The sequence below is a fragment of the Accipiter gentilis genome, chromosome 20, assembly GCF_929443795.1.
Source record: "Accipiter gentilis chromosome 20, bAccGen1.1, whole genome shotgun sequence".
NCBI lineage: Eukaryota > Metazoa > Chordata > Aves > Accipitriformes > Accipitridae > Astur > Astur gentilis.
This window is the reverse complement of record NC_064899.1, coordinates 3832512-3859292: the sequence shown is the minus strand read 5'-3', so window position 1 is coordinate 3859292 and position 26781 is coordinate 3832512. Positions and strand designations below refer to the sequence as shown.

At 39.8% G+C, this 26781-nt stretch overlaps 1 protein-coding gene across 4 annotated transcripts in view; it reads right to left on the bottom strand.

Moving 5' to 3' along the window:
- Positions 1-26781, bottom strand: part of TRIO (trio Rho guanine nucleotide exchange factor) — a 255442-nt gene that overhangs the window by 59943 nt on the left and 168718 nt on the right. For all 4 annotated transcript variants that reach the window (XM_049823888.1, XM_049823887.1, XM_049823885.1 and 1 more), the window contains exons 30-34: positions 24822-25012; positions 21397-21498; positions 19031-19173; positions 18312-18411; positions 10090-10333 (exon numbers count right to left, since the gene is read on the bottom strand). In XM_049823888.1, the coding sequence (XP_049679845.1) occupies positions 10090-10333; positions 18312-18411; positions 19031-19173; positions 21397-21498; positions 24822-25012 (780 nt within the window). The remainder of the gene's footprint in view (positions 1-10089; positions 10334-18311; positions 18412-19030; positions 19174-21396; positions 21499-24821; positions 25013-26781) is intronic.

The following is a 26781-nucleotide window of genomic DNA, read 5'->3' as shown; positions in this document are numbered from 1 at the left end:
AAATTTAGGTGCAAGAAATTTTTTTTAATTGCTACAAAATTTTTGCATATTCTCTTTTCCCAGTTAGTTCCTCCTGAACAACACATGCCATCATGGTAGAACTTCTAGACTGGTAATAATGTTAACCTCCTGAAGCACACAAAAAGACCTAAACAGACTCTGTATCCCAATACGCATGGTCTTGCTGACAAAAATATGAGGTTAGTATTCTTAAGAACTTAAGCTTTTACAACAGGGAATACTGTCTTTCAAAAGCTCAGTCTGACAAAACAGTGCTACCTCCTTCTGCAATTCAGAATGGCGTTCTGCTTTATAAAAATAATAAAATGCTTCTACATGAAAGATGAGACGGTCAAAATAGATAAAATACTTCTTTTCAAATAAAAATCATTAGAAACGTAAATGCTTGTCATCGCCCAACAACTTAAATAACAGAGTAAGGCTTTGTTATTTCACAAACAACAAAAGAAGATAGTAAAATACTACTACTATTAATTTACTCCAGTTCTGAGGACTGTAATCTCAGCACAGTTTTAGGAAGCTGATGTGAGCGAGCACTGGATCCCATAGCCCAGGCTTTCACTTAAGCAAGCAACCAGGACACAAAGAGAACACAGCACGTACCTCTAGGGTACCATCTGCTCCGAGCACCTTTTCTTTAGATGTTACTCCGGGCCTGGAACCAGAGCTCTGCGACAGTGGTTTCCAAAATGATCCTGGTACGACTGCATTCAGTCCCACCACATCTTTAGCATGACAGGATACACCCAAGCCTATTCTACTAAATCAGCCAGCATTTAGAGTGCACGTATTTTGTTAGGCCTGAGACGATGAGAAAAGTTAGCACAAAACACACTAGGATGGACCAACAACCAAGTCAGGCCATGATAAATAAACTCTTTAAAATAGATTAGCTACTGGTACAAAAATTTTAAGATATGTGGTTAATGATTTGGTGGTTTTCATCAATCGAGCTTTTTTGTTTAATATTGCCTAAAGCATACTTCAATCCCATCAACCGGTCTTCAGTCTTTAGGCTTTTTTTGTTTTGTTTGATTGTGTGATTTTTTTAAAAAAAACACCTTTCACTTAGTATACTTTTTTGCTAGTGACCCCTGCTTTTTTTCTCATTCTCTTTCAGGATCTTTTTCATCACTACAAATTCCTACATTTAACGTATCTAAGAATCCTCTCCCGTTATTTATAAGAAGGGCAATATCTTGAACTTAGACCTTGAAAACCCCATTTACTTCCATGTCCCTTAGGCTTTTCTGTAGAAAGCAACAGACAACGAGTCAGCTTTACTTGTCCGTCTTTCCAGATGGCTTCCCTATCAGCTTTCCTTCCTGCAGTGTATTTGAAGGTTCTTACACGTGACTAGATTTTCCCTAGACTCTGTGTTTAAGGAATCTCCATTTCACTGATACATTAAAGCTTCTATTAACAAATGAACATACACCTAATAAGGCTATGATCACACCCAGCACGCTGCAACAAGAATAACTAGTGCTTTTCATGAGCAGAAACACTTTTTAGGATTCCTTGCCATTTCTTACATGGAATGAATATATTTTGAGGCAAAATCTTAAGCATTTCTGATATCGCCATGGACACTAAGGGGAGTCCAAGACTCCAGGAAACACTGAGAACATACCAAGTGCATGCTGGCAATTCTAACTTTTAGCGTAGGATCACAGGACAGCTCAAGCTGAAAGGGGCCTCAAAAATCCACATAGTCCAACCTTCTGCTCAAAAGGATGGGTCAGTTAATGAGATCAGACCAGATGACTTGGGGCTTTCTCCAGTCTGCTCTTGAATACCTGACGTACTTTTAACAGCTTCTTGTAACAGGGGCTATTTCTGCTGCACCGTAAATGGTTAACATACAGCAGGTTGGACACAGCTGGTTCACGACCATAGGGAAAATGACGACAGGATTCTGGTCATCAAGGACAACTTGATAACGAGCTTTCCTAAGATAGCCTTTACTATTATGCCTGCATGTCAGTTTTATAGATGTCTTCTATTGCTATAGCGGTTAACCATTATACATCCATCCTAGAAAACACATACTGCAAATTTCTGAAAAGTACTTTTCCTGGGATCATGGAATGTTTTAATGGTGCTATTCACTTACCACAACAGCCTAAGAATTCCATCACTTACTTGCGTAACTTCCATGTGAGAGAATGATGAATTCAAGTTCAATAGTTGTCCCAGACAGAAAAAAATGTCTTGCTATTTGTACTCAACTCAAAGCTAGGAGAAAACACAAGCATGTCCCAAATTGGAACTATACCTGTATCAGTGAATATGCACTCAAAATAGTAGCAAAACATTGCATGATGAAGTGGTGATTTGAAACCAATGCCCACAACTTAAGAGATGTCAAGGACATCTGCTAAAAAGCTTCCAATAGGATTGTGTTAAAAGTGAGGCAACATTCCTGGTTTAGCATGCGTAACAGAGACTAATACTTTACTATTTGATTGCAGGAAAAGTGAAATGAAGTCAATGGGACACGGACTTTCAGCAGCCTCCTCCCAAACCCAGAACTGGTGGAAGTCAGTGGAATGCTAAATCCTGCTACTTCCATCTGCAGGCAGTGATGACACAGATGATGTGATGTGATGATGTCCTGAAAGGTGCATAAGAACATCAGCTCTAGCCTGCTCCTCAATGATTTTCTCCTCTCCACTAAAGACAAACCACATAAATACTCCTCCCAATACCAAGTTTAAGAATATGAGCCACAGCAGCAGAAGTGCCGGAAAACTAGAGTCGGAAAAAGAACAGAAGACCTTATGGATACTGTCAGTATTACACAGTTCTGTGACAGAAGGAAAACACATCAGGTAACGTTACCCAGATGGTCCTTGGAAACGAACAGCCACCCCAGCTGCAGAAAAATATACGCCAACAGCTCCTTGTCGTCTGTCACGAAGGAGGCAGTTAGCACACAGCTATGACAACCCCATGTGTCTAGGAGCACTCTCGTGGCCAAAAAGTGTCCCCAGCCCCACTCTCCCTGTCCCTCACCACCCTGCCAAGCTACTTACTCATTGAAATGGAAGAGAAATTCTTTGGGAGGCTCTCAGGCGCTCTTCGGAGCACCAGCTCTGAATATTTACTTAACCCAAAGCAAAATATGGGTAACAAAGACACCCTCAAGAAGTAATTCTCAACACCGAAGCAACTTTTTCAACAGTTTGTTGCACCTGAAGTGGGACAGTTAAGGAAAATAAACACCGCTCCAGGACGTTTTTCTTCAACTGCAACATACAAACAATGTTTAAAGGGTATGATTTTAGTTTGTACTCCGTTCTGCCCCAATACCTTGGTTAGGAAAAGAAACTGCTGTCAGAGAAAGGTTAATTGCAAGTAAAATAACAACTCTCTTGGGAAATCTAAAGCCATCAGAATTGCTGGTTTATATCCACCTTCTACCTCCCAAAGATCAGCTGTGCAAATACATCTGTTCTGAAGCAGATACTTTTTACACACCGATTTCCTTTCCAACTACGATATATAAGAGCATTATATTTGGCAGCTGTCTGGGACCAAAAGTACATTCAAGCCAGTATTATAAAATGTCTTCCTTTTTCTCAGCTGTAATGCTGAGCTCCCAAGCAGGGCAAAAAGCTTTCATTACCTATGTACAAAAATTCCAGCGACAAATTAACCACATACTTATGCCCACAAACGAAGTCAGAATGGGAAATACAGATATATCTGACAGGTCCTCCTGGGCTGGATTATGATAAAAGAATAGCGCAGGAGTTCAAAGCAGGTTTATGCAGAAATCAATCCTATGATGTTTCAGAGCAATCTAAACTTGATTTAGAGAGAACTCTTCTAGAAATTCAACTTGTGAGAGTCATTGAATCTCCTTATCTAGTTTAGGACTGCACTATGCCAAGGAAGCAATTCATACAGACTTTACTGTTCATTCAAGGCTGAATTAGAATTTGGCTATTAACTCTAGCCATCTGATATAGTTTGGCTATAAAGCTCAACACAAAGATTATGATCTAAGGGACCACAGTCAATTGATGACATTTTATTTCAGTTTACTTATGCTCAAACCACGTTTTTGACTGCAAACTCAACTAAAACCACAAGGTGGGAAAGTCAGGATAGAGAATTCTTGTTTTACTTTATACTGCAGCTATTTTATTCACCTGGACTAAAGCATGAGAACATGCTTGCAAAACCACACACACACAACCTAAATTCAACCTACCTTTGCCACTATTAGACTAGCAATGCTTTTTGGCAAAATGTTTGTGATTACATGGAGATTTATGATTTATTGGGCTTTCAAAACAACTGCTAATTGTGAAGTTGAACTGCAGCTATTAAAATGCCTGCGCCTCTGTTGAAGCTCAAGTCTGCCTGATAAATAAGTTGAACTGACACTACAGCACAGCTTTTACAATTTTTTGCTAATTTAGACGAGTGGAGTGTGAAATCCAACTGACTGCTCGGCTTTGCCTCCCGTGAGCTCCTCATAAGGCTTTCTATCAGCTGGCTATCTGGATGGGCAGCCTGTTAGTTGGAAATTTTATGAAGAGGCAATTGACTGATCAAGAACCAGAATTTTTCGATTAACGTTTAGCGTCTCGCACAACTCCAGCATACTCCTCGATATTGCTTTCTGCGTGCGATCGCGGCCGGCTGCGTAGCAGAAGCAGATCCCTTTCTGTACGGTGCCCTGGAAACCACGCAGTCCCCAGCTTTTGCCACGTGGCCCCAAAGCAACAAGGCCAAGCAAGTCCCTTACCTACTCGTTGTTCGGAGTTACTTTCCCTGCTGGCCTGGGCTGTAACTCATTTCCTGCAGCTGCGATCGCTGTCAGACAGTCTCACAGGCAGCGCTCTGGCTCTGCGCCACGGGTGGGGATCCTTTTTCCTTACACGCAGCCCATGCTTCGCTTGCTTGCAGTCTCGAAACAGCAAATCCTCCCCTTCTACAGCCTCCCTCTGCTTGTAAGCAACCCCTTGCTGCCCAAGTCATCCTTCTTTTCCTCCACTACAAACAGGGAGTCCTTCAATTATTCAAACTGGATTCCCATTTTACTTGATCAAATTCTGCTGCTGCTGCTATCCAGAGCTTTCTCTTCCTACGTAACAACAGTATTTGGACTCAACATGGCAACACTTCATTTCTCAATCGTAACCTAAAAATCTCTCGATCATATGTGAGATGTTTCACCTTTACTGTCTCCCCTTCCCCTTTCATCTAAAATTAATATTCTGAATAGGTCTCCAGTTGTGCGAGAGGAAGCTTATTTAATGTAACAAATTCAAGATTCTGTTTTATCCCACTCTGTGGCCTCAACTATAAAATATCTCTCTTTTCTGGGGAAGTATCTCTAGATCACCTGTGCCATTTTTCTTTATCTTAATTCCTGAATAGAAGGAATTATCCAAGAAGAGCTCTGACACTTGCAACACCTGCCCTACACCACTCCTTGCCATCTTGCAGGTGTAGAAAAGGGCTTACTGCACAGGTCTTTAAACAAAGTTGTCAACCTTTGTCTTGGAAAGTGTCAGCCGTTCAATCCTCCTGATTATGGTAGATTCTTTGAGAGATACTACAGTTGGGAAATAAAATAAAAAAATACTGCTGAAATAACATTTTTCCATTTATGGCACCAGTCAGGACAGTATCCTGAGAGTAAAATCAAAAGCCAGTATTCAGTATTGTAGTGGTGTGTGGTATGTCACCATATTACTAAGACATCACCTACCTTTCAGGTCTGAACAAACCTATACAGATAGCTGGATTATAACAACGTATAAAACATGCAGACATTGTACCTCCAGGTAAACAAAAGATCTCCGTGGCCAAGTTTTGAACCAAACGGATAGTAACATGAATTGGCAGTTAGACGTGGTCCCAAAAAACCCCCTCACTTATAAAGAAGACACGTAAATGTAAGCCTTGTGAACAAGGGCTTGTTGCAGCCTTTGTAGCTCTCCAAACAGTAGCATCTACAGAAGAGATGTGATGGACCTTCACAAGGTCTTCAGACTTCAGAAGTACTCGAAGTTGGAAAAGACAGTGAACTTGTGATCTAAACGGGCAAGATATTCACAAACAATTTTAAATACCTGCCAATTTTTCTGAGCTTACAAGTTCAATTACATTGTACTGAATCCTGTCCCCTGCCCTTTACCCAAAGCTCTGTGGCTGTGTAAATGCCCTGCAAACAAAGGAAAGAACTGCACATATAAAAAGGGTGTACCACAGAAAAGAAACTCTTGTTAAAAAAGAGAGAAGCACCAAATAAAACAACAGGAACATTCTTTCTCCCCCACGCCCAATAACATGTGGGGAATCATTGCAAAAAAAATTGTTGCCTTATGTATTACTTGTGAAAAACATGTTCTTCCAAAGCTAGTAATTTATTTTTTTGTAGAGCACACCAACTGTTATTCAACCTCTTCACTACCCCCTTGTTTGTCTTTTTTCCCCATTATAAAAGGGATTTAGATTTTAAAAAATGTACTCATCTGTAAACGGCACGTCAAATTGATTAAATGACCCAAATAACTTACAAAAATAGATTTGATATCCAGCAGAGCGAGCAAGAGCTCTGGAACCTGCAATCAACCCTCTCCCTAAATGACTATCCACCCAGTAAATATCTTTTTTTTCTGTGTAATGCTTTCCCCATACTCTTAACAAAATGTTTGTTAACTTAACTACTATAACATTTTAGAGGTTGAAGATACTGTAAATGCATTTTTTTTAACCCATTGATACTGATTAGATATTTAAAGTAATACCATTCTTAAAGGACAAGTAACACCTACACTTGTAGGCAAGGGATGAGGGTCATTTTGGGGGCTGTCTTCTGTCATGAGAATAAAATGTTACCTTTCACGGTTGACAGATAATACGTGGACAGACAAGGAATGACCGAGATCAGCTGTAAGAACTAGGCTTCACTGAACATACTTTCTATTTTAACGACCTTTCACGTTCCCCTACTTCAGATAATCATTTCAAATTATTTAAGTCATTAAACACCAACCAACATTTCTGTACTCAGTGATGAAATGTGGTTTTACACAACTTAAGAACCAGCTGTAAATTAGAAGAGGTTTGCCATTGCAAAACTTTGAAGCTCACTTCACCTCTGATACGCCGTGGCTTTCCAACTTTTTTAGTTGGCAAATGGTATTGATAAACACCGTTGAAAAGATCAAAATTGCAGGGTCCATAGATACTGAAAGGAGTGCAAAACTCTTTACTTCTACAAGCTGGTTGGGCAGGCTAAACACTCAACATCCAAGCAGCCACCCCCACCACTTCTGGAGGTGATCTCCTCCCTTTTTCCTTTGCAATTACATAAAACCTCTCTCTCTCCCTGAGCCTCTCACAATAGATTGTGATGCCAGACATGCACGAATTCCAGACTTGTGTCTGCTGCGCGTGGCTTAGCCCATGAACTGTACAGAATTACTCAGACCTGATGCTCACACTGCGAGCCTGATATACAACATGTATTTTTCACACCTAAAAACTCCAGAGGGCAATATCCTAATTTGTTGAATCATTCAAAACTGAAAGTTTTACTGAATTATGATCAAAAAAAGAAAAAAAGAGAGAGAAAAAATCAGTACGAAAAAGACTGAAGTTGCAGAATCAAGCACTAGAAATCTAGCAAAAACATTTAAAAGTTGTCCACTCAAGTACATGGACTGCCTTAAATTATGTAAGTCATTCACTTGTTCTTTGTTACGGGGGTTGTGGGTTTGGTTTTGTTTTGTTTTTTAGAAATTCATACCTCAATCAGTGCCCACAATGAACAATTCTGAGAAGACCATCTAATTGGTTTTCCATTCTTCTGATTAACATACTCCCCAACGCCTTATTTAGAGATCTTTAATCAAATGCAGTACTTGAGAATGAATAATGGCTTTGCTGGATTGTCTGAGGTACTTTTCACTATGGGGGAAAAACAAAATCAAAGCACTCCACTAATTTTGCTTAATTTTTATAATCCCTCTGTGAAATGAACACTATCAACCTCTTTCAAGCAGTGGAAAGTTGAGGCAGAGACCAAAGTCAAATGTATCCAGTGGTTTCAAGTACCCAGCCTAAAGTTGTTTGGTTTTTGCCTTTTTTTTTCCCCCCTCCCCAGATTACTTAACATTATATAATAGTTTGCATGCTCAGTTCACGTTGACTGACTTAAGTCACAGTCACATGCAAGGGGAAACTTTACAAATCAAACGTCCAGCTCCTAAAGCCTGACACCTAGTAATGTGGGAATAAACAATTAGCAGCTGCTTCTTATCAGCTGGGGTTGAGATGGCATGCCCTGACATCCCGCAGGGAGCCTGTGGCAGAGGCAGGGGCAGAAGTCACTGCTGAGGCTGCCTTCAACCCTGCAAATCATGCTCGTTCTAGCAATGGCCTTTTCTTCTTCAGTCTCCGTAATTAATATAATTAATTAATGCTGTTTATTTCAGAGCAACATGTCAAACAAACTGAAGTAACTTTACAATGCTCTGCCCCGTTTTCCCCAACAAACACTAAAGGGAACAAAGCAGTACAGGCTATGTCTGCTGGTCTAATAAAAGTAACCTCTCAAAGACAAAACCAGCTCTGTCTCTCCCTCAAGAGTCTGACAGGCTCAATGTTCTTCATATAACTTATATTGTCCAGTACAATCTGCCTCTCCTGAAAAAAAATTCTCTGCATTCAAAGGTGAAGTCCCCTAGCTCCAAAGGAAATTGGATTTATCAATTCCGTGAGTGTTGTTAAAAAAATATAAAACCTGTTGACATTTCCATGATATCAGTCTCTAGCCAAAAAAAGAAGTGTTTCAGTGATACCTAACCACATTTTTCCAATTTTATCATCAGAACAACTGCAAACGTTCTCTATCCCAATTGTTATAGGAGACAAGAGGACAAAAGAGTATTCCAGCTCGACAGCTCAATCCTTCAGACTCCCCCCCAGTCACCCTGCATTCAGGAAATTCCTGCTGTGCTTGCTCCTAATGTGAGAAACACAAACTCTCCCTTCTTTCAGCCAAGCATATTTAGACGGTGTCTGAAAAAACTGGGAAAAATGTTAATGTGATAGCTGGGATGGACTGAATAATTGAAAAATTTGTGGTTATTTATGAAAAACTCTTCAAAACCAGAATTTTCTGTTTTGGAAAACAAGTTTTCCCCAACACCACTTTCCTGCTAATCTTGCTACTTGCAATAATGGACTTTTTGAAATGCATCTTTTCCCCCAGCGGGTGATGAAACACCTTCTAATGAACTGGTTTGTGTTTTTTGTTTTGTTTTTTTAAATTCACATTGCTTTCTGTTCACAGGCTGCAAACTCAAGTAGTTTCAAATGAAGCAAGCAAGCAAGCATTTTCTCTACTAACAAACTACTCTGTGAGCCTGGGGAGTTTACGAAGCCAAAGGACTACAGCACACCAAAACCTTAAGAACTTTCAAAAAATTATCAGATTTTTCTTGCACCCTTCAGGGGTGCATTCTTTCATGCATCTGGAAAAACAAAGTAAGATTTCAGAGCTGCTCTGGGAAAAAGGGATGACTGTGCCACTGCTGCTCTGGAAAACTCAGCTAAGTAAAACACAGACGTCCAAATAGCCAATTCCTGTGCAGGGCACATGGATGCCTGTATTTACCTTTTCCATCACTGAGCCTGATATTGTCATGACTTCTCACTGCAGGATTTCTCAGGAACCATTGATAATGCATGCTGGAGATTTTCTTCCCTCCCCCCTTTCAGCACACGACAGGTATGGACTTTCATATCATCGCAGCTTGATGTAATATGATGCATAACTCTGTTCACCAAGACATAATTTGCTTAAATCTCATCCCTGTCTTCACGCACATTTTCACTTAATGCTGAGAACTGCCGACCGCTTATTTTGGAATAGACAGCAAGGCTGCAGGTTTCCAAAAGCGTTGTGTTTTATCTCATTAAAAACTAGAAACCAAACCAGCTCAAGGACACCGAAGTTCCCATTTGCACCGTCCTCCCCCCATTACCCCAAACTCACGCTGCTGACGGCTAGACTTCGTTTCCGTCATTTCTTACCTTTGTGGTTAAAAATCCCCTCCATCTCCATACTGCTGCGAGAGTGAGCGATGCAGAGGGACCCGCAGGGGACCAAGCCTTCTGCGGCTGGGGACCGATCCGTGGTGCGAACCAGACACCAGTCGGGCTTGTCATGGGGCCTCTCCAGGACCTCCACCGTCTGCCCGCGCCGGATCGTCAGCTCATTACTGTTGCAGGCGGTGAAGTCGTGGATTACCACCGTCAGCTCGCACCCACCAGACAACTGTGAGGGGGGAAAAACAAGAAGCCAGATGAATGCTCGTTATCAAACCATCCGTCACGCACCGTTACCTATTTAGGATTCCTGGCAGGATGCGTATTTTGGATGAGACAGCAAGCTTCTGGGACTTTCCGTGTCAAGAAGAGATCATTTCAAAAGGAGGCAGTTCTGGTGTTTTAGAACAGATTTCTAACTCTGCTTGTCTCTGCCTATGTTCAAAGCACACCGGTTGTGACAGTGCTGGGCGGAGGATTTAAGCGGTTTTTCTTGCTAGACTGCTCCTTACCCCGAAAACTGAAGTCGCAGTCGTTTCAGAATATATTTTATGGGTGATAATTGGCAACAAAAAGCCAAGTATTACTAAATACAGTCACTCAGGAGCTTTGTTATCTTGCAAATTCAAGGCAGAAAGAGGGACCTTTTTCAAATGAGCCTACTGCCTTATTCTCACCCCACTCACAGTTTACACGCACAGGTCACAAAATCATCCAGGGCACACCATACATAATTATAAAAATCAGCATAAAGTTCTTCACATACGATTCCCAAATAGTGAACTACTTGACAGAATATCCACACGGGCTTACAACTTCCACATTTTTGCTGATTCCCCAAATAAAAAACACACAAACTTGAATTAAAAGCATGTAAGCTCAGGGATTTCCTCCCCCTCTTCGAAACGCTTCATTAGAATTACTTTGCCTAAGTTTAAGTTTCCTCTCTTTGATTGTTTCATCTGCTTTGATGTGAAATGAAAATTATTATCAGAACTTTGCAAAGTTCCCAAGATTGCTCAGCGCCAGAGCACCCATCCAACTTAAGCAAACAGCCCGGGAATTCCTTCTCTTTCCATACGGCTACTACAGCTTTTCACGCGTGAGTATTTCTGTAGCTCAGGCTGCTTCAGTGCAACATTCGTATCAGATCTCAGTTGGGATGCAACTTCTGTGAATTCAGTAATTTTGGACCAAGCCAGTAAACTCCAACCCTGCGAGGTAATCCTGCAACGCTCTGCGCTGACGAAGGAGGACAAATACCCTGTAAGAGTTCCAACTGCAGCAAATATAGAAGCGTGCGCTACACCAACGTACTGCATGGTTCCTGCCACGTTATTTTTGACTATTACGTTTAGGCTCTTACATGGCTGCCAGCTACATCCCATGAGCTTTAGGAAAAGGAGATAAGAGACTGCATTGTTACTTCTTTATTAGTTTTCATTGCAAGCCTGGAACCGAAGCACCAGATAGAAACTTTTCCAGGATCGCACTGTTTGTTATCAAGCACGAGTTTTAGAGCAAATGACAAAACCAGCAAACCCCCAGTAAGACTCAAAGGCTAATTCCAACCTTCTCTTCCTCAAGCCTGCAACAACCGACAGGACATAACTCCTAGCAGATGGTCTGCAATAACTCCGGAGCTTTCCCATTGTATCTGCCTGCTAATCTTACCGGCTACCCTTGCTTTTGTGTGCATACAAAGAAGGAAAAGTTTTCTTGGGGGAATGCAGGGGCCAAGAAGGGCAAAAAACTCTCATACATCTAGTGTTTAAGGAAGACAAATCAGGTTGCACCCATTTAGATCCAGACTGAAAATTAATCACATTGCTTCTAGTACATCTCTCCAGACAGCCCCAATACCCAAATTACAGGGGGGCACATCTTCAAAACATGCTACCTCCTCCCTCATTAAAAAGTTTCCTGTTCCCTTACACTCTTTCTCCATATTATATTAGTTTTTAGTTAATGCAAAACTACGCCAAAGGGGAAAAAGTAAAGAGCTTTCCCCTGTTTTCTGGTATTGATTTATGTTACAGCCTTCTTCAGACAAACTCAGAAACAATTGCAACCATCTGTATGCCTGATGGGGACTAACAAAAAAGCTGATGAAGTATTACTTCATAAGGTGTCCAATGCAGACCAAATTTTTCTCAGGAGACTCCATATCCCAATCAGTGCAAGCACCAAGACAGTAACAAGTTGACGCTTTCCAGAAACTGCAACTAGTCTTTATATTTTCTCCTTAATACCTACAGGAGCATAGCTTTGGTGCTCTGCTTGCTTTCCTGACCCTTCACTTCCTACAAATAGAGATTGAAATATAATTTGTGATCAGTGCAACAGCCACATATTTTTGGCTTTAATATAGATGTTCTTTCTTCTCCTTCCCATAATAATAATAATAATAATGATAACGTAAGATCTCAGATTTTATGTTCACTAAGTATTTTACATAGTACTAAGCTGAAGGAAAAAGCAAAGGCTGTCAGTGGTTGCGTCAGAAACTACTGAAGGACAAAAAAACCCTAGTCTTTCAGACTGTGTGGGAATCCGATATCCAAGCTGGTCAGTATTCCACCGAAATTCAGTATTCAATCACACTTCAGCAGAGCGTGTAAGACACTGCCCGTACACAACTGTTAGTTCCACACCATCCTCAAACACGCACCAATGCTGTTCGATGCAACTTAGCGCAGGGCTTCTCCACTGCTGCCTAACACAACTGAAAACAATGACGTTCTCTACCCAACACACATCTACGTCATCCCGGAGAACTGACGAAAAAAAGCGTTTACCACTTTTCCCCTCCTTTGAGATAACAACCCTTCTTTCTCCCCACAACAGTAATGGTTAGGAAACACTGCTTTCCTCTTTGTTTCATTGCTCGTTTTCTCCACATAACACACTTTCTGAAAGCAGTTTCATCTTTCGCACTGATTAAATGCAGTTGGACAGCAAGGAGTGTCTGTGATTAAGCGCATTGCTCAACAGCTGTCGTTGGACAGCTTTGGCAAGGCTCTCTAGGCTCGCTGGAGGGAAGAGCAAGAGGCACAGCAGAACCGGGAGACTGACTTGCACTGAAGAGAAAAGAGTTACAAACCATCTAAATCCAAATTTAGGCTGAACAAGGGCTTTATATACTTTATCCATCCTTCTCAAGAAACCCTTTATGTAAACCGAATTAATCATGCATGATAAAAATAAATGAGGCTATGTCTGAAACATGGAAACCGGAGAGACAGAGACAAGATGAGAAACAAAAGCCAGACAGAAATAGAACCGCAGATTAAAAAAGGCAGAAGGTTTAATTAAACAGCTTATCATGGGACATAGTGTCTTGCTGTTGCTGAAATTAATGTTAACCATCTATGTTCATCTCTCTGGGGCCTTTTAATCACTGTCGCTTGTCGAGAGAAAAAAAAAGCAAAACCACCGTAACACACACTCACTGGCTGAACGCATTCTTCGCACAGGTTTGCAGAAGTCAGAGACTCCACACCAAAAGTTCATCTGTCACCAGTATCTGGGAAGTTCACCACTGACAAGAGTTTTGCCAGGTACGACAGCCTTTACATCAGGCCATATAACCTCCTCTCAGGACTGCAAATTAAATTTACTGTCCCATGGTAATTTTAAATTAAGCAGAAAGGAAAGGAAAGAGAGCAGCTAATAAGATTTCTCAATTATTTCAAGCATGAAAATCTTTAATCCCCCTTTAAAATGGAAACAAGTGCACTGTGGGAGAAAAGAAATAGGAGACACACAAAAGTTCTGCCTCCAATAAAGAGTATTTTGCTTTGACCAGGTAGCTGCCCAGACTTGGTTTCTGACTCTGAAAAGAGGCATATAGTCAGAGCCATGTCTGGTTTTTTACTAGCATTTTTTGTACTGATGGGAGCCTTTTCTCTTCTGCAGTCTCAGCTGGCAGAACTAAATCCTTGGTTGTCTCCTGCTGCTTCAGTCCTTTTTCTGTTTTCCAAAGTACTACACACAAGCTTAAAGAAGCATGAGAATGAAATACAACTTCACACAGACAGCAGTACAAAGTGTTACCAGCTGGGCACAAAAGACAATGTCTTAAAAATAAAATATTGCTCCACTGACCACCCACAGCAGCTAGCATGATTCCTACTATTTAGGATAACAACCTATGACAGCTCTTCTTCTAAAAGCCTCTCATCTTCTCAGCTACCAAAATAGTAGTTTGGATTATTTCACGTTTCTACCAGCTCACTTAATACAAGCATGAAAAGACCTATCACACCTACATGGTTTCCTTCAGCCTCCCCATTTCATTTCCTATGCACTGGATCAAGTTCAAAAGACAACGTTAAAATCAGATCAAGCTCTGAGGCTAGGAACTGTTGAAAGGTGGAATAAATGGGCCAAGTGTCATCTCTTTTATTCGTTAGCCACCTAAAACGCTGGCTACAAAGCTACAGAAGGTGAATGGAAAGAATGTTGTGAAAGGCGTAGGGCAAAGTATTTACTGAGACGCGTACAATAAGAGCACTCATTCAGAAAACTGAGGTGCTTTGATGGAGTAGAAATCTCCTTCTCAAAAATTTTGTATTTCACTCTGGACTCCATTATACCTTCCAATACTTCAGGATGGGTCAGTGCTATGAATGTATTTAGCATGTCTTACAATATGAAGATATACCTCATGATATTAAAAACAGGCTGGAAAGGGATCTTGAGTTACCTAGTCCACTTCTTCCTCTTACTCTAGAGCATGATCAACTACATTTATGTGAATCATGATTAACATTTATCCAAAGAGTTCTTAAAGAGCTCCGGTTATGGAGTTTCCCCAGCCTTCACAACTACTCTGCTCTAGGGCTTCACATTTGCATACCCATAAAAAATATTATTGCAATTTTTTATTAAAGATAAGTCCTTTTGATGCATCCCATCCACTGAAAATAGGGGTAAAAGACTGTTCTGTAATTCTGTGTAGTAGCTTTTTACACACTTGAAGACCTGAATTTCTTCCTCCTGCGTTTTTTCTTTAGACTTATTAGTCTCAACTCTTTATCTTGCCTTGTAAGTTACGTCTGGTAGACACCTAATAGTTGTGGGGGTTTTTTTTCTTTCCCCTGGAACTCTTCCAATGGACCACTAACTTTCTAGAATTCTGTACTCAAAACTGGATGTGGTATCTAATAGAGGCCTTAGGAGTGCTGAGTAAAGAATGAGGACTTTGTTGCTGCAGCTCGGCATCCTATTTCTGCAAGCCAATATAGGGCTGCTCCCCTCTTGCCCCCCATAATTGTATCACACTGTTAAAATAATAAACAGCTTGTGAACCTCTATAGCTTCTAGATCATCTTCTCAAGAACTGTTCAATACTCTCGCTGTTTTCCTTAGTAGTAGTTAACTATTTCCACCTATTCACATTAGCTCAAATGTGCTCCTATGAAATTGCATGGTATTTTGCCAATTAATTTCTCCCATTTGCCAAGAGGATTCTGAATTCTAATTTGCCAATACAGTTTTCAGATGACATGAAGCTGGGAAGGATGTCAGCTTTATAAACATATGGTCTACTGCATCATCCCAGTCATTACTGAAAAGCAACATGCAACAGTGGAACCAACAATCAGAAGTTACAATTCTAGCCCAAAAAGCCAGGGTGGAGAAGACAAAGAACTAATCATGAAGTTATTCTCTGTTGTTAAGGCATTTCCAATTATGTCAGAAAACAGGACGCAAGGGAAGAAGCTCATCTGGACAATATTCAAGCACTTACTACCAAAGCTAAGGATTTTTAGCTCTTTCAAAGTGTGTCTCTGAGGAGGTGAGAAAGATAATTGAGTTTTAGATAAAGGATTTCATTCTTGATATTCTCCCTGTATAACAGCTTAGCATGTCTAACCAAAACATTGATTTTAAAAGAATCAACTGTCTGAACATATAATTGGAGAAAACAAAACAATGGTTTTACTTGGCTGTTGATTAGTAGGACGTGTTTGGTATTTTTTGTCTTTTCTTAATCACAATAGTAGATACACGTGAACAGAAAAATGTTCAGCAACAGCATAATAAGTAACGCTAAACATTTTTACCACTTGATTAACACTATTTTAAATTACTTGATATTTTGAATGTTTCTCAATTTGGAATCCCGGCTCAGTTTCAGACATGCTCCAAATTCAACTGAGGAGTTCCACTGCTCCATCTGGCTAACCACATCAACAGCACCTAAAATCCGTAAGACTGTTTTATTCCATCTCTGTAAGACATTCATACACACTTCAAGCTTCTAGGCCAAGAAAATGGAGTCAATTTTAAACCCCAAATGGACTGCAACTAATGAATTTTCAACATACAAAGCGAGAGATAACTTCAGATTCAGCAAGAGTGTTAAGATAGCCTACAGATTTCACTGGTCTTCTGCCTCTTACTGCTACTTAATAACTGTTACTTTGTATTTTTAAACAGATTAAAAATTTTCTCTTCTTATTGTATGTAACAAACCAAAACATATCATAGAAATGTTAAACAAAGCTACTCTGCTAATTCACACACTTTTAAAAAGTGCACAAGCAGTAAATTCCTTCCTTGGACATAAAATACATAGCACAACTAATTTCCAGGGAGTCTCCCAGTTTTCAGTTTGGTTTTCTTGTCAAAGGAAAGTCTAACAAAAATTTTATAAACTAACGTGAGAACTCAAAAATACTTTAAAAACAACACTATGCTCGCTACCCAAATTTAAAACTTTGTCAGGAAAATATTTGAAAGCGTTCCATTCCTCCTTCTTTTAACTTATAACTCCTGTTGAACAGGTTGTTGGTAAGGCTCCTCCTCTTTTCAGATTGGAAGACAATCCTTAGGGCATTCCACTTGGCCAACTTTCTCAGCAATTCTCACAGGATGCATGAAACAGTACCGTGAAGGGCAACAGGAGACAATCCATGCTATTCCCCAGTAAACAGTACACCACAAGCAACGGAAAAGGGGCAGCGGTTGTGCATGGCAGGGATGGATTGCATCACCTCCATTTGAATTGAAGCACAATCCAGCCAGGCTGCGTGCACACAGCTTGACGTTCCAGCCAACAATCAGGGAAATCAGAGAGAGCACGTCTTGCTCTTGAGTGTGATAGACTACCTAAACTCTTACAAATGCATAAAATATGAACTAAACTGTTTGCAAGTATACACAATGCAATTTTTGTAAATCACTAAGTAGCTAAGTAAGAATACAAAGAAAAAAATAGCAAAACAAGAGTCATCAAAAGACTTTCCCCCCCCCCCCCAACCAACCATTTTTCTCACAGATATCCTTAGAAGAAACCACCACCAAAACTACAGACCAACTACAGTACAAATACACAAGGTCAAAACATAGGCTATTTTTGACAAATACAAGAGCAACCCTAAGCACCTTATGCTTCCCTTCTTCTGTCTTCCTATTCTTTACATGGAAAAAATCAAATCACAGAGTTTAAGTAACATGCAAAACCAAAGAAAACTAACCCTCTTTTAGATGACCATGGGAATCGTCAAAATATTACTCGGAGAACATATTCACCTAGCTGCCCTGTAATATACTGGTTATTTACCTGTGTAGTTTGCATGGCTCATCAGAATAATTTTCGCCAATGAGGTAATAGGCCAGAAATCCCTAACCATGTCTTCAAGTAATTTGGTACGCAGCTTCTATGTTTTTATTCATTCTTCTATTTGACAAACTATTATCAATCTCTACCTCCCTCCAAGGTCCTAATACTTCTCACTCGCCAGAAATCTTCTTTCAATTCCAAAGTAACACACGTTTCGTAAGAATTTTTACTCTTTTGATGCCTATCTTTCTTCCACCCATGAGAAACTCTGGCTCTGATATCCTTATGGGATAACCCAGCCAGAATCTATAGGCAGAGACGGAGGAAAGGAAACAGTAGCACTGGTATCATATGATAGTGTTGTGGGTTATTCCTCTTTAATATGGTGATTTTTCTCTCAGCTCTCATGCACAAAGTGAACACTCTTACTCTCTAACCCATGAACATCGGATAGTATTTTTCCTTCACAAAGGTAACCGTACGGCAACCACCGACCTCCAGCACAGCTATTTTTAAGAGAGAGAATATTTCCACATCTCCTCTCTGAAGGTACTAAGGACTAATCTTGGATGCTAACTCACACTAAGGGATGAATCATTTGCTCACAAAACAGAGCAACACCTGGGAAACTTACCTTATCGCTGTCTAGCGTGTTCTGTGAGGTTCGTGAGGCAATTGAAATAGTATCAGGTTGGCTGCTACCATCTCCCTGACTGTCCAGGTCCTCGCCGTCTCTGCAAATAATTCAGTTTTCATTACAACATTAGCACTGTGTGTGTAACGTGTTAGTTCCCTACTTGCAACGTTAAAGAGGGGGCACCTAGACAGCGTGGCAACAGATACCAGCCAGACAAACTAACTGATGCAAAAATCAAATATTCAGCACTTAATTCTTTGTTCTATGCTTTAAGAGAACAGATTCATTTGCTCCAGCTCTACATCACGTAGAATTAAGGCAACAACCAACCAGCCACTATGGCAAGAAACTTGCACAGCCATTTAGCCAAAGCTAACAAGCAGAATATTGTCACACATTTTGAGCTCCGTGAAAGGAAGCCAAGGACCTGAATAACACATGCAGAATTGTAAAAATCTAAAAGGTACAGCTATCCTGTACTGCAGCTCCAAATCCCTTCCGTAATGGCTGAATGTACACAAGTCAGAGACTGTTCAGAGCAGAAATCTGAACAAACTCAGCATTGCAGGAAACTGGAAATTAATTGTAAGGTAAAGCTGGCCAAAATGACTCTTGCTTTTGTCCAATTCACCGAAAGTCATTAGAAATTCAACACTACAGAGGAAAAAGTGCTGTTGTGTACTTAGAGATCTCTGATTATTTTAAATACTACTTACCTTCTTCCTTTCTGTTTTGTTGTTGGTGCGGTTTTGGGGATGTGGATCGGCTCTTTCAATGCTCCTTTCAGATGAATGGTCCTTTCTTGTATCACTTCCCGGATATGTTTGATCCAGTCCTGTTTATTCTCTATACTGGATGCCTTTGATATGCAAAAGAAACAAAACCCCCACAATGGACTACTATTGCTGAGAAGATCCACACATACAGTCAGCTAATAAACACAAAGAGGAAGGCATAAAGAATGACTTTGTGAATCATTTTTGACAACCTGAACAGAGAAAAGGAAATTCAAGCTAGTTGTCTTAATTTTTTATCACCAACACTACTTTACACTTCTCAACATTATTAATATTGTTCTTTTAAAAAACATTCCATTTTATATTTAGATTTAGATTCCTCTTTCATAACTTGAAGGCTAAAGCCCTGTATGCATCTCATGCAAGACAGGGTGGACTGACTTATAAATACCTAAAGAATTCCAGTAATAACACCTTGAACATTGGTATTTTAAACTCATGCTACGTTTTAGGTCAATTCTAACTTTATACAATAATCTACTAACACTGAAAGAAAGATTAACCTATACTGCAACCCATATACTTCCACAACACATTTCATGTATTACTCTTCCCACTTCTGAAACACACCTGGAAGCAGAAAGCTAATTTAGGGATTGTATTTTAACAACTGCTTACAACATAACATCTGTCTTTTCGAGATACCCTGGAAAAGACGTGATAGCCAGCTGCCCAACTCGTAATCTGATTGTTTAATCCAGTTTAACCCTGCACCTGAAATGCTATTAAATATAAACATTATTGCAGATCTAAAAAAATTATTATATATAAATTCATACTTCTCTTAGATGCTGTCTCCTGAAATAATTTGCTTCGAATATATTATAAATATTTAATATACTATAAATATTTAATAACCAGGGATTCTAAAGGGATGGAGAAATTTGCAGGAACAGATGAACCATTAGGAAAAAGATCTTTGTTTTCTTTAAAAAAAAAACAAAAAACAAAAACAAAACCCCAAAACATTTAGGAAAAGAAGCCAAACAAAAAGTTTTGTTGTATCTTTTATTTAGGTTTTCATGGAATTTCCTTGTAATACTAATGAGCTAAGGAAGTGCTAGTTTCCAACCTTCAAAAACAAACACATAAAAAACCCAAAACCCAAAAAACAACAAAACTGTTGAAAAGCTTCATACACCATACAAGTTGTCTAAATATCCTGTGCTCAAATTAAAGAAGAGAACAGGAACACCTTCAAGTGATCTTATGTAGAGAGACCTTAAACAAAACCCCTTATACTGCTCTACCCCGGGAGGATCATTTCAGGCTGCAAAGCACCGTCTGTGAAATTATAGGAGTGTTAAGGCTGAACAAATTGTATTATTCAGTGATGTTATGTTTCATTTCCTTGCACTCACTGACTGCTGTCAGAAAACTAATGTGAGCTCTTCTTAGCCTATAATTCACTAGGAAAACATATAAATTTGAGTGGCAACATGTAAATTTGGCCATTTTTAAGTGGTATTGAATAATCACCAAAAATATCTGTGAAAACATAAACAAGTTTAATAGTAGATGTATTAACCTGTAAATGGGTATATGAACTTTTTCTCAGCTCAACACAGCTAAGAAATGCAGAAGAAAAGTTTTCAAAGATGATGCAGTCCTCAAAATATATCAAATTACCTGTTAGCTGCTTGCGGTATTACAAAAAAGTTCTCCAGTTGAAAGAGTAGGTCCCAGGTTACATACCAGAGTCGTGGGGAAAAATGAATTTAGCCATTCTCCCAGCTAGGCAAAGAACACTACTGACACCTGTAACTTCGCCAGACACAAAATGTATAGGCATTGCATGCGCTCTCATCCAAAAGCAAGTATCTTCAGAAAAAGTTGTAGCCCACAGAAAAACATAAAATCTTTTGAAGTGTTTCGATTTCTGCATAAAAATATGTGCCATGAAAAACAGTATCAGCAGCAAGCGGCAATGACTTGAGCGTGAAACGTAACACTGATGCCATGATTTGTCTGCGGCATATCAGTTGCTCCGTCAGCTAGTGGCTGAAGTCTTCAAGACTTCAGAATTCCATGGGAGCAAACCTCTTCCCACTCTGAATTGTGAAAGGAAGTTTGTTTAATCCTTCAGTAGACCACACAGATTCTCCTCTGCTGTCAAGCCATTTGAGTTAGATGTATACCACATCCTTTACACATACAAAGGAAAACTATGTCAGCAGCTGTCCCTCTCAAAGCAGGAAAAGTCATCACTTGTTGCCTTCCCACCAAGTATGAACAACAACTACAAGGCTTTGTAGAGACTGTACAAGCACATCTGCTAAGATTACCTTGAGAACAATTTTGTTGTCTGAAGTTGGTGTCCTTCCAACCCATAGAGCAAACTTGCAGGGATCTCCTTCTACATGTTCTGTGACACCCAATTCAGAAGTCTGGAATTAAGAAAAAAATTGTTAGGACGACACAGCATTTTTTTTTCTCAGAAGCCACAAAGGGATGCTTATATTCTAAATAATTGAGCTCTGCTATTTAAAGAGATTTTTAGAAGCTTAAGGCTAACTCATGCTAGAGAGAATCCTTTATTCTGGTGGCAGTGGTGGGGTTTCTTCAAAAAAGGAAGAACTGCAAGCTAAACAGTTTTTCCTGTAAAGTAACAATAGACAATAGCATTTATAATCTGAATACCAAATTGCTTATTTCACATTTTTGACTTAACAATAAAAGCCTTCTAACTCTAAAAAAGGTGCTTGGTAAAAAATAAGTGTTGGCTTCTCTCCTTGTTGATTTCGATCAGGGAACACTCACTAGTTACTGATTTTCATGTTTTCTCTCAGATAAGATATGCTTAAGAATTCTCCTGATACTTTCTAAAACTCTGATCTCTTTTCTGCCAAAGGAGCCTTTCATAGTGCGTTTCCTTCCCTCTGAAACAAATGAAATAATTCAGAAATGCAGTTTCCCTGGAGAATTTTGCAAGACAGCTACATTAACAATCAGTCTTTGGGAATGTTCTAATGTCAGACCTTCATAGCTAATTATCATCCAAAATGTTTTTCACTTTCCAACTGGAACAACATCTTGATCATGTGAATTGGCTTCCAGTTAAACAATTCATATAGGCTCTGCTCCAAAAAAAATTACAAACTAAGAAACATAGCTCAAACCACGAGAACCCTCACTCCAAAAGACAGCTGCTAAGCATTCTTATGTTATTAGAAGCTGTATTTTTCCCCTCATACACATCATGACTAGCACATACACAGTTCATTACACGAGATGTTGGATATGCAGTACCTGAGTAAAGGTAATTTTTTTCTTGTCTCACACTTTGATGCCAACTTGTTTTGTTGTTTGGTGGTTTGTTTTTGTTTTTTTTCCTAAAAAAACCCCAAGCCAACACATCCACCCTTTCAGCTTTGTCATCTCTTTCTGGTAAAACGGACTCTTCTTCACTGAAATACTTAAAAGCCTGTGGTGCGTTTTAAACTTGACTCACCACAACTCCTGTGTGTGTTAAAAAGCTTGTAAAATACTTAATCCAGCATTATGTTACGTAATTCAAAGAAAATATACCCTACTGCACTGCCCAATATAAAGTCTGACAGGCAAGATAGTACAATTCTTAACGTTATTTATTTTTGAAAGCCTAGTAAATTTAGAAGCCTTGGTATGCTTGTAAATATTTTTAATTTTACAGGAGACAACTGAGGGACAATGCAGTAGAGGTCTGGACAGTAAGGAGTTGCAAGGCGGACATACGTTGTTGACCGGCCCTTTCAATACCAGTAGGCATCAAGTGAAACTAGTGGGAGGGAGTCAGGTTCAAAACCCAACATGGGGAGGTTGGCCTGTGCCCAATATATAGTTGAGCAATACAACTCTTTGCAAAGGACACCGTAAATGATAAAAGCCCGCATGAGGTCCAAGGACAAACTCACGGAAGAGAAATCTGTTGCGGGTTATTGGATTCATAGAAACTACATTCAGGCGAGGAAGCCCCCGTACTGCCAAGTTACTGGTATTCCGGCAAAGTAACGCCTGCTTGCCTTGGTCCCATAGCCCTCCTTAGGCATTTGCTTTTGGACACTTTTATCTGTTGCCAAAGGCGTTCATTAACACGTTCTTCCACTAATACGAATCATGCCATTGACTATCCTGTGCTGGGGAAATCACGACGGTCATCGTGCCCAAAGTAAAGAGAACCACCTCACTTTTGCAAAACCATCTTCTAGAGGTAGGAGACAGGATAGTGTGCAAAAAAGAGCTTTAGCTCAAAACAACACGCACGCTTTCAACAATCTGTCTGAATGCCTTTTCTAAAGATCAGACGATAAGAACTGCTATAAGAGTAAGCTGCGCTACAGGATATTTTGCCAAATAGAATATGAAGACAAAAAGTATGTTTGTATTTTAAAAAGGAGGCACAATGAGACTCTTCAAGATTTCCAGCAGCTTCTCTAGGACCGAAGGCTTTTGCTAAATTCCTGCCAGTGGAACTGATGTGACAAGCTTATGGGACCAATTTTTCAGCTCTGTCTCCCCTCCCACGTAATGCCTTGGCAGCTGATGTTACCCTCCAGTACACCAGAAGGTTTTTTTGTATTTCATGTTCTTGAGAGCACCAAAGAAAGGTGTGATCAACAAAACAGCTGCAGCTGTGTTACCTGCTAGCTACCTTATCTCAGGAAGGAGAGCAAGTGTTGGAAATGAAGTGACAAAATATGCAAAGTAAGATACAGAAAAAAGGTTTTTTGAACAAACCTGCTTTACCAGTTTGGACAGGGAGGTGGGAAGGGGGAAAGAACAAAGGAAAATGAGCTGAAGCAGGAAGAAAAGGCTCAGTATTTATACCATCTAGACTTAGTCATACAGCCAAATAGGATCAATAGAAGAATAATGTCTTTTAGAGTGGGATTCTGAGAAGTAAAGTGATTTCAAGTACTTGTTCTAAACTGCCTGGTAGAAAAGCTAATCTTGCCTCCAACAGATGCACAGCAAGCCATGGGAGACCGTCTTCTCACTTGGCTACCTAAATTTACAGAGTATGAATACTGCTCTCACCCAAGTCATCCAATGAGACAGGAAGGTAAGGATATGAATTCCAGGGTCACATTTTGTAAAGCATAGGTGCTATGGATGAGGAAAGCAAGAGTGGATTTTTTTTTCTTTTTTAAATGGGAAGAAGAACACTTCCATCTCTACATCCTTTCAATAGACCGGTAAGAGCTATCATTTTATTTACAAGACATTACTGTAAGACTACTAGTCTAAGTAGACATTTTGGCATGAACTTTCCATAACAAGGAGTTCTTGCCTTTCCAGATCAGTATGTGTAGAATATCCACCAAAATGAATCCTTAACACGCATATTACTAGAACAGCAATAGCAAACAAGCAAGATGAAAGCAGCTTGTCAGCTCATTCCATCCTTCTGCTTTATACAAATAAGCCTTAAAGATCTGGCAATCACACACACAATTAAGACAAAATCAGTCCAGCCTAATCTTGATTTTCCTTTGTCCTGACACACCGAGATTGACATGTAGCCTTCTGTAGCTGCTCTCAGCCTACTCTTTCTCCTCAAATGCATAACAAAGCAGCAAACAAAAGATTCGGTCTACACATTCCAAGGCTGTTCTTTCAGTGCACTATAACAGTTGTTCAAGTTCTTTGGGCACGTTTAAATCACATGAGCTTAGTCACAGTCTAATCTAGACAGTTTTCTAAATAGGATCACTTGTTCTGCCATACTTACGAACAGTTTACTCTTGTAAATGTACTTGCTCCTTCCACTGGAGTCCTTTACTTCTTTACTGAAAACCAAGGACATCTCAAAAAGGAAAAGGTGCCTCTCTCTTCCCTTTCGAATTAGAGTTTTTGGGTCCCACACTTGGAAGGATTCTTGAAGGATGAGCTCTCCCTGAGATTCTATATTTTCATCAAAGCCTAAAAACCCAGGGAGAGGAAAGGTTCACCATGAAAAGTTGATAATATGAGGAAATTAAAAAGCACAGCTTCTGTTTATTAAGTGATATTATTTTTTTCCCCAAATAGAGCTTGCAAAAGATGGGATTCCAAGGAAGCAATACTAAAACCAAGACTTGATTTCAACACTGCAATATACTAAACGTAACTGTAGCTCAAGTCTACATCTAAATTTAGAGATCCAACTGTTAAGAAGTTTATCAAATCTTCTGGCAATATTTCACCAACAAATGACAGATCTGTCTATGTCAGCTTCTGGTAACCTCTTCCACGATGAAAACGATTTCTCTTATAAGCTTTCTGCCACTGCAGAAAGCGAGAAACTTGCAAGGACACAGAGAGCACATCAGGTTGTTCTGACATCGGCAAGCTCCCAAATGCCACCTTTTCTGGTGGTACACCTTCCCTACCTTGTATGCAATGAGCACGCAAACATGTTCCAATAGGGGATGAAAAAAGATGGCAGATTGGAGCTGTTGCCAGGTGATCAGCCTGCCATTGAGTCACTCCAGCACTGATCCACAATAAAGAAATCACAGCTGGATTACTTATCTTGAGACATAATGTAAAGATCAAGATTGAGAATATCAACAATTTTACTTCTATTGTAGCAGTATGGTGTTCTCCCAGTTTAATACACAGCTTTAGAGCTGCAGAATAGCAGAAATTAGTCTACCATACTCTTCTGAGTGGTATTAAACTGCATATTAAATAGATACTGCTTGCCAGTATTCTCTCAACAGAAGAGCACCATCCTTCTCGAGAAAACACGAGTTCTCGCTGTTCCAAACAGGGCAATGGCACGGAGAGCATCAGAGGCAAGCTGCATCAGGATGTTCATTCAAAATCCTCCAGAGACGTACAGAGGAAATGTGCTCACTCACTATATTTGCCTAACATGGGATGACTCAACAATACATGCATGATTTGTTATAAAACCAACTTATGTTAAAGATTAGTATATTCTCCAGAGTCGCATTCCCAGTGTTAAAAGATTATTACCAAAGCTGGTCAGCATATATACTAACGCCATCTCCTGAACAAAACATTTGGAACCGATCCTGCAAACTGACCAACATTGTTATTGATAAAAATCAGGGAAGAGAGGTGGTTTTGAGCATTCACACGATCAAGGATCACATGTCAAACTACGATGAAATTTACAGTAACTTGCACGATACTGGAAATTCCGTGACAAGCTCCATTTTCCTACTAGAAGGCAGAGAGAAAGAAAACGAATATTGACTAAAAGCACCTATGAGTCTTTATTTAGCAGCTGCAAGGTAAGGCAGCTCTGCTTCTATCTCAAAAAACTTAAATGCCAAAGAAAAACACTTTTATTACTAAATATATGATGGCACCATCATACACGGTAACATGCCAATTACAAAACAGATTTTGGCAGAAAGTTGCTCTAAGCACATAGAAGCAATTACATCCAACCTCCACTGTCTGCCATGAACATGATTATGCTGTTCTGGCTAAGGCTCAGGCTAAATTGGCTTATGCTGACATTTTACTGCCAGAAGATACATTTCATTTCAACCAGAAGTCTGTTATGGAACAGGCAGCAAACAGATGTGAAAACGACAAACTTCTTGGAGACAATTATTTGATACATAAATCAGCAAAATCACCTCTAATACACTTAGCGCCTCACAGAAAGCAGCCAAGGATACTGGTTGGAAAATGTAGCCGAAGCTATCATATCTGACCATCCACTTACTACA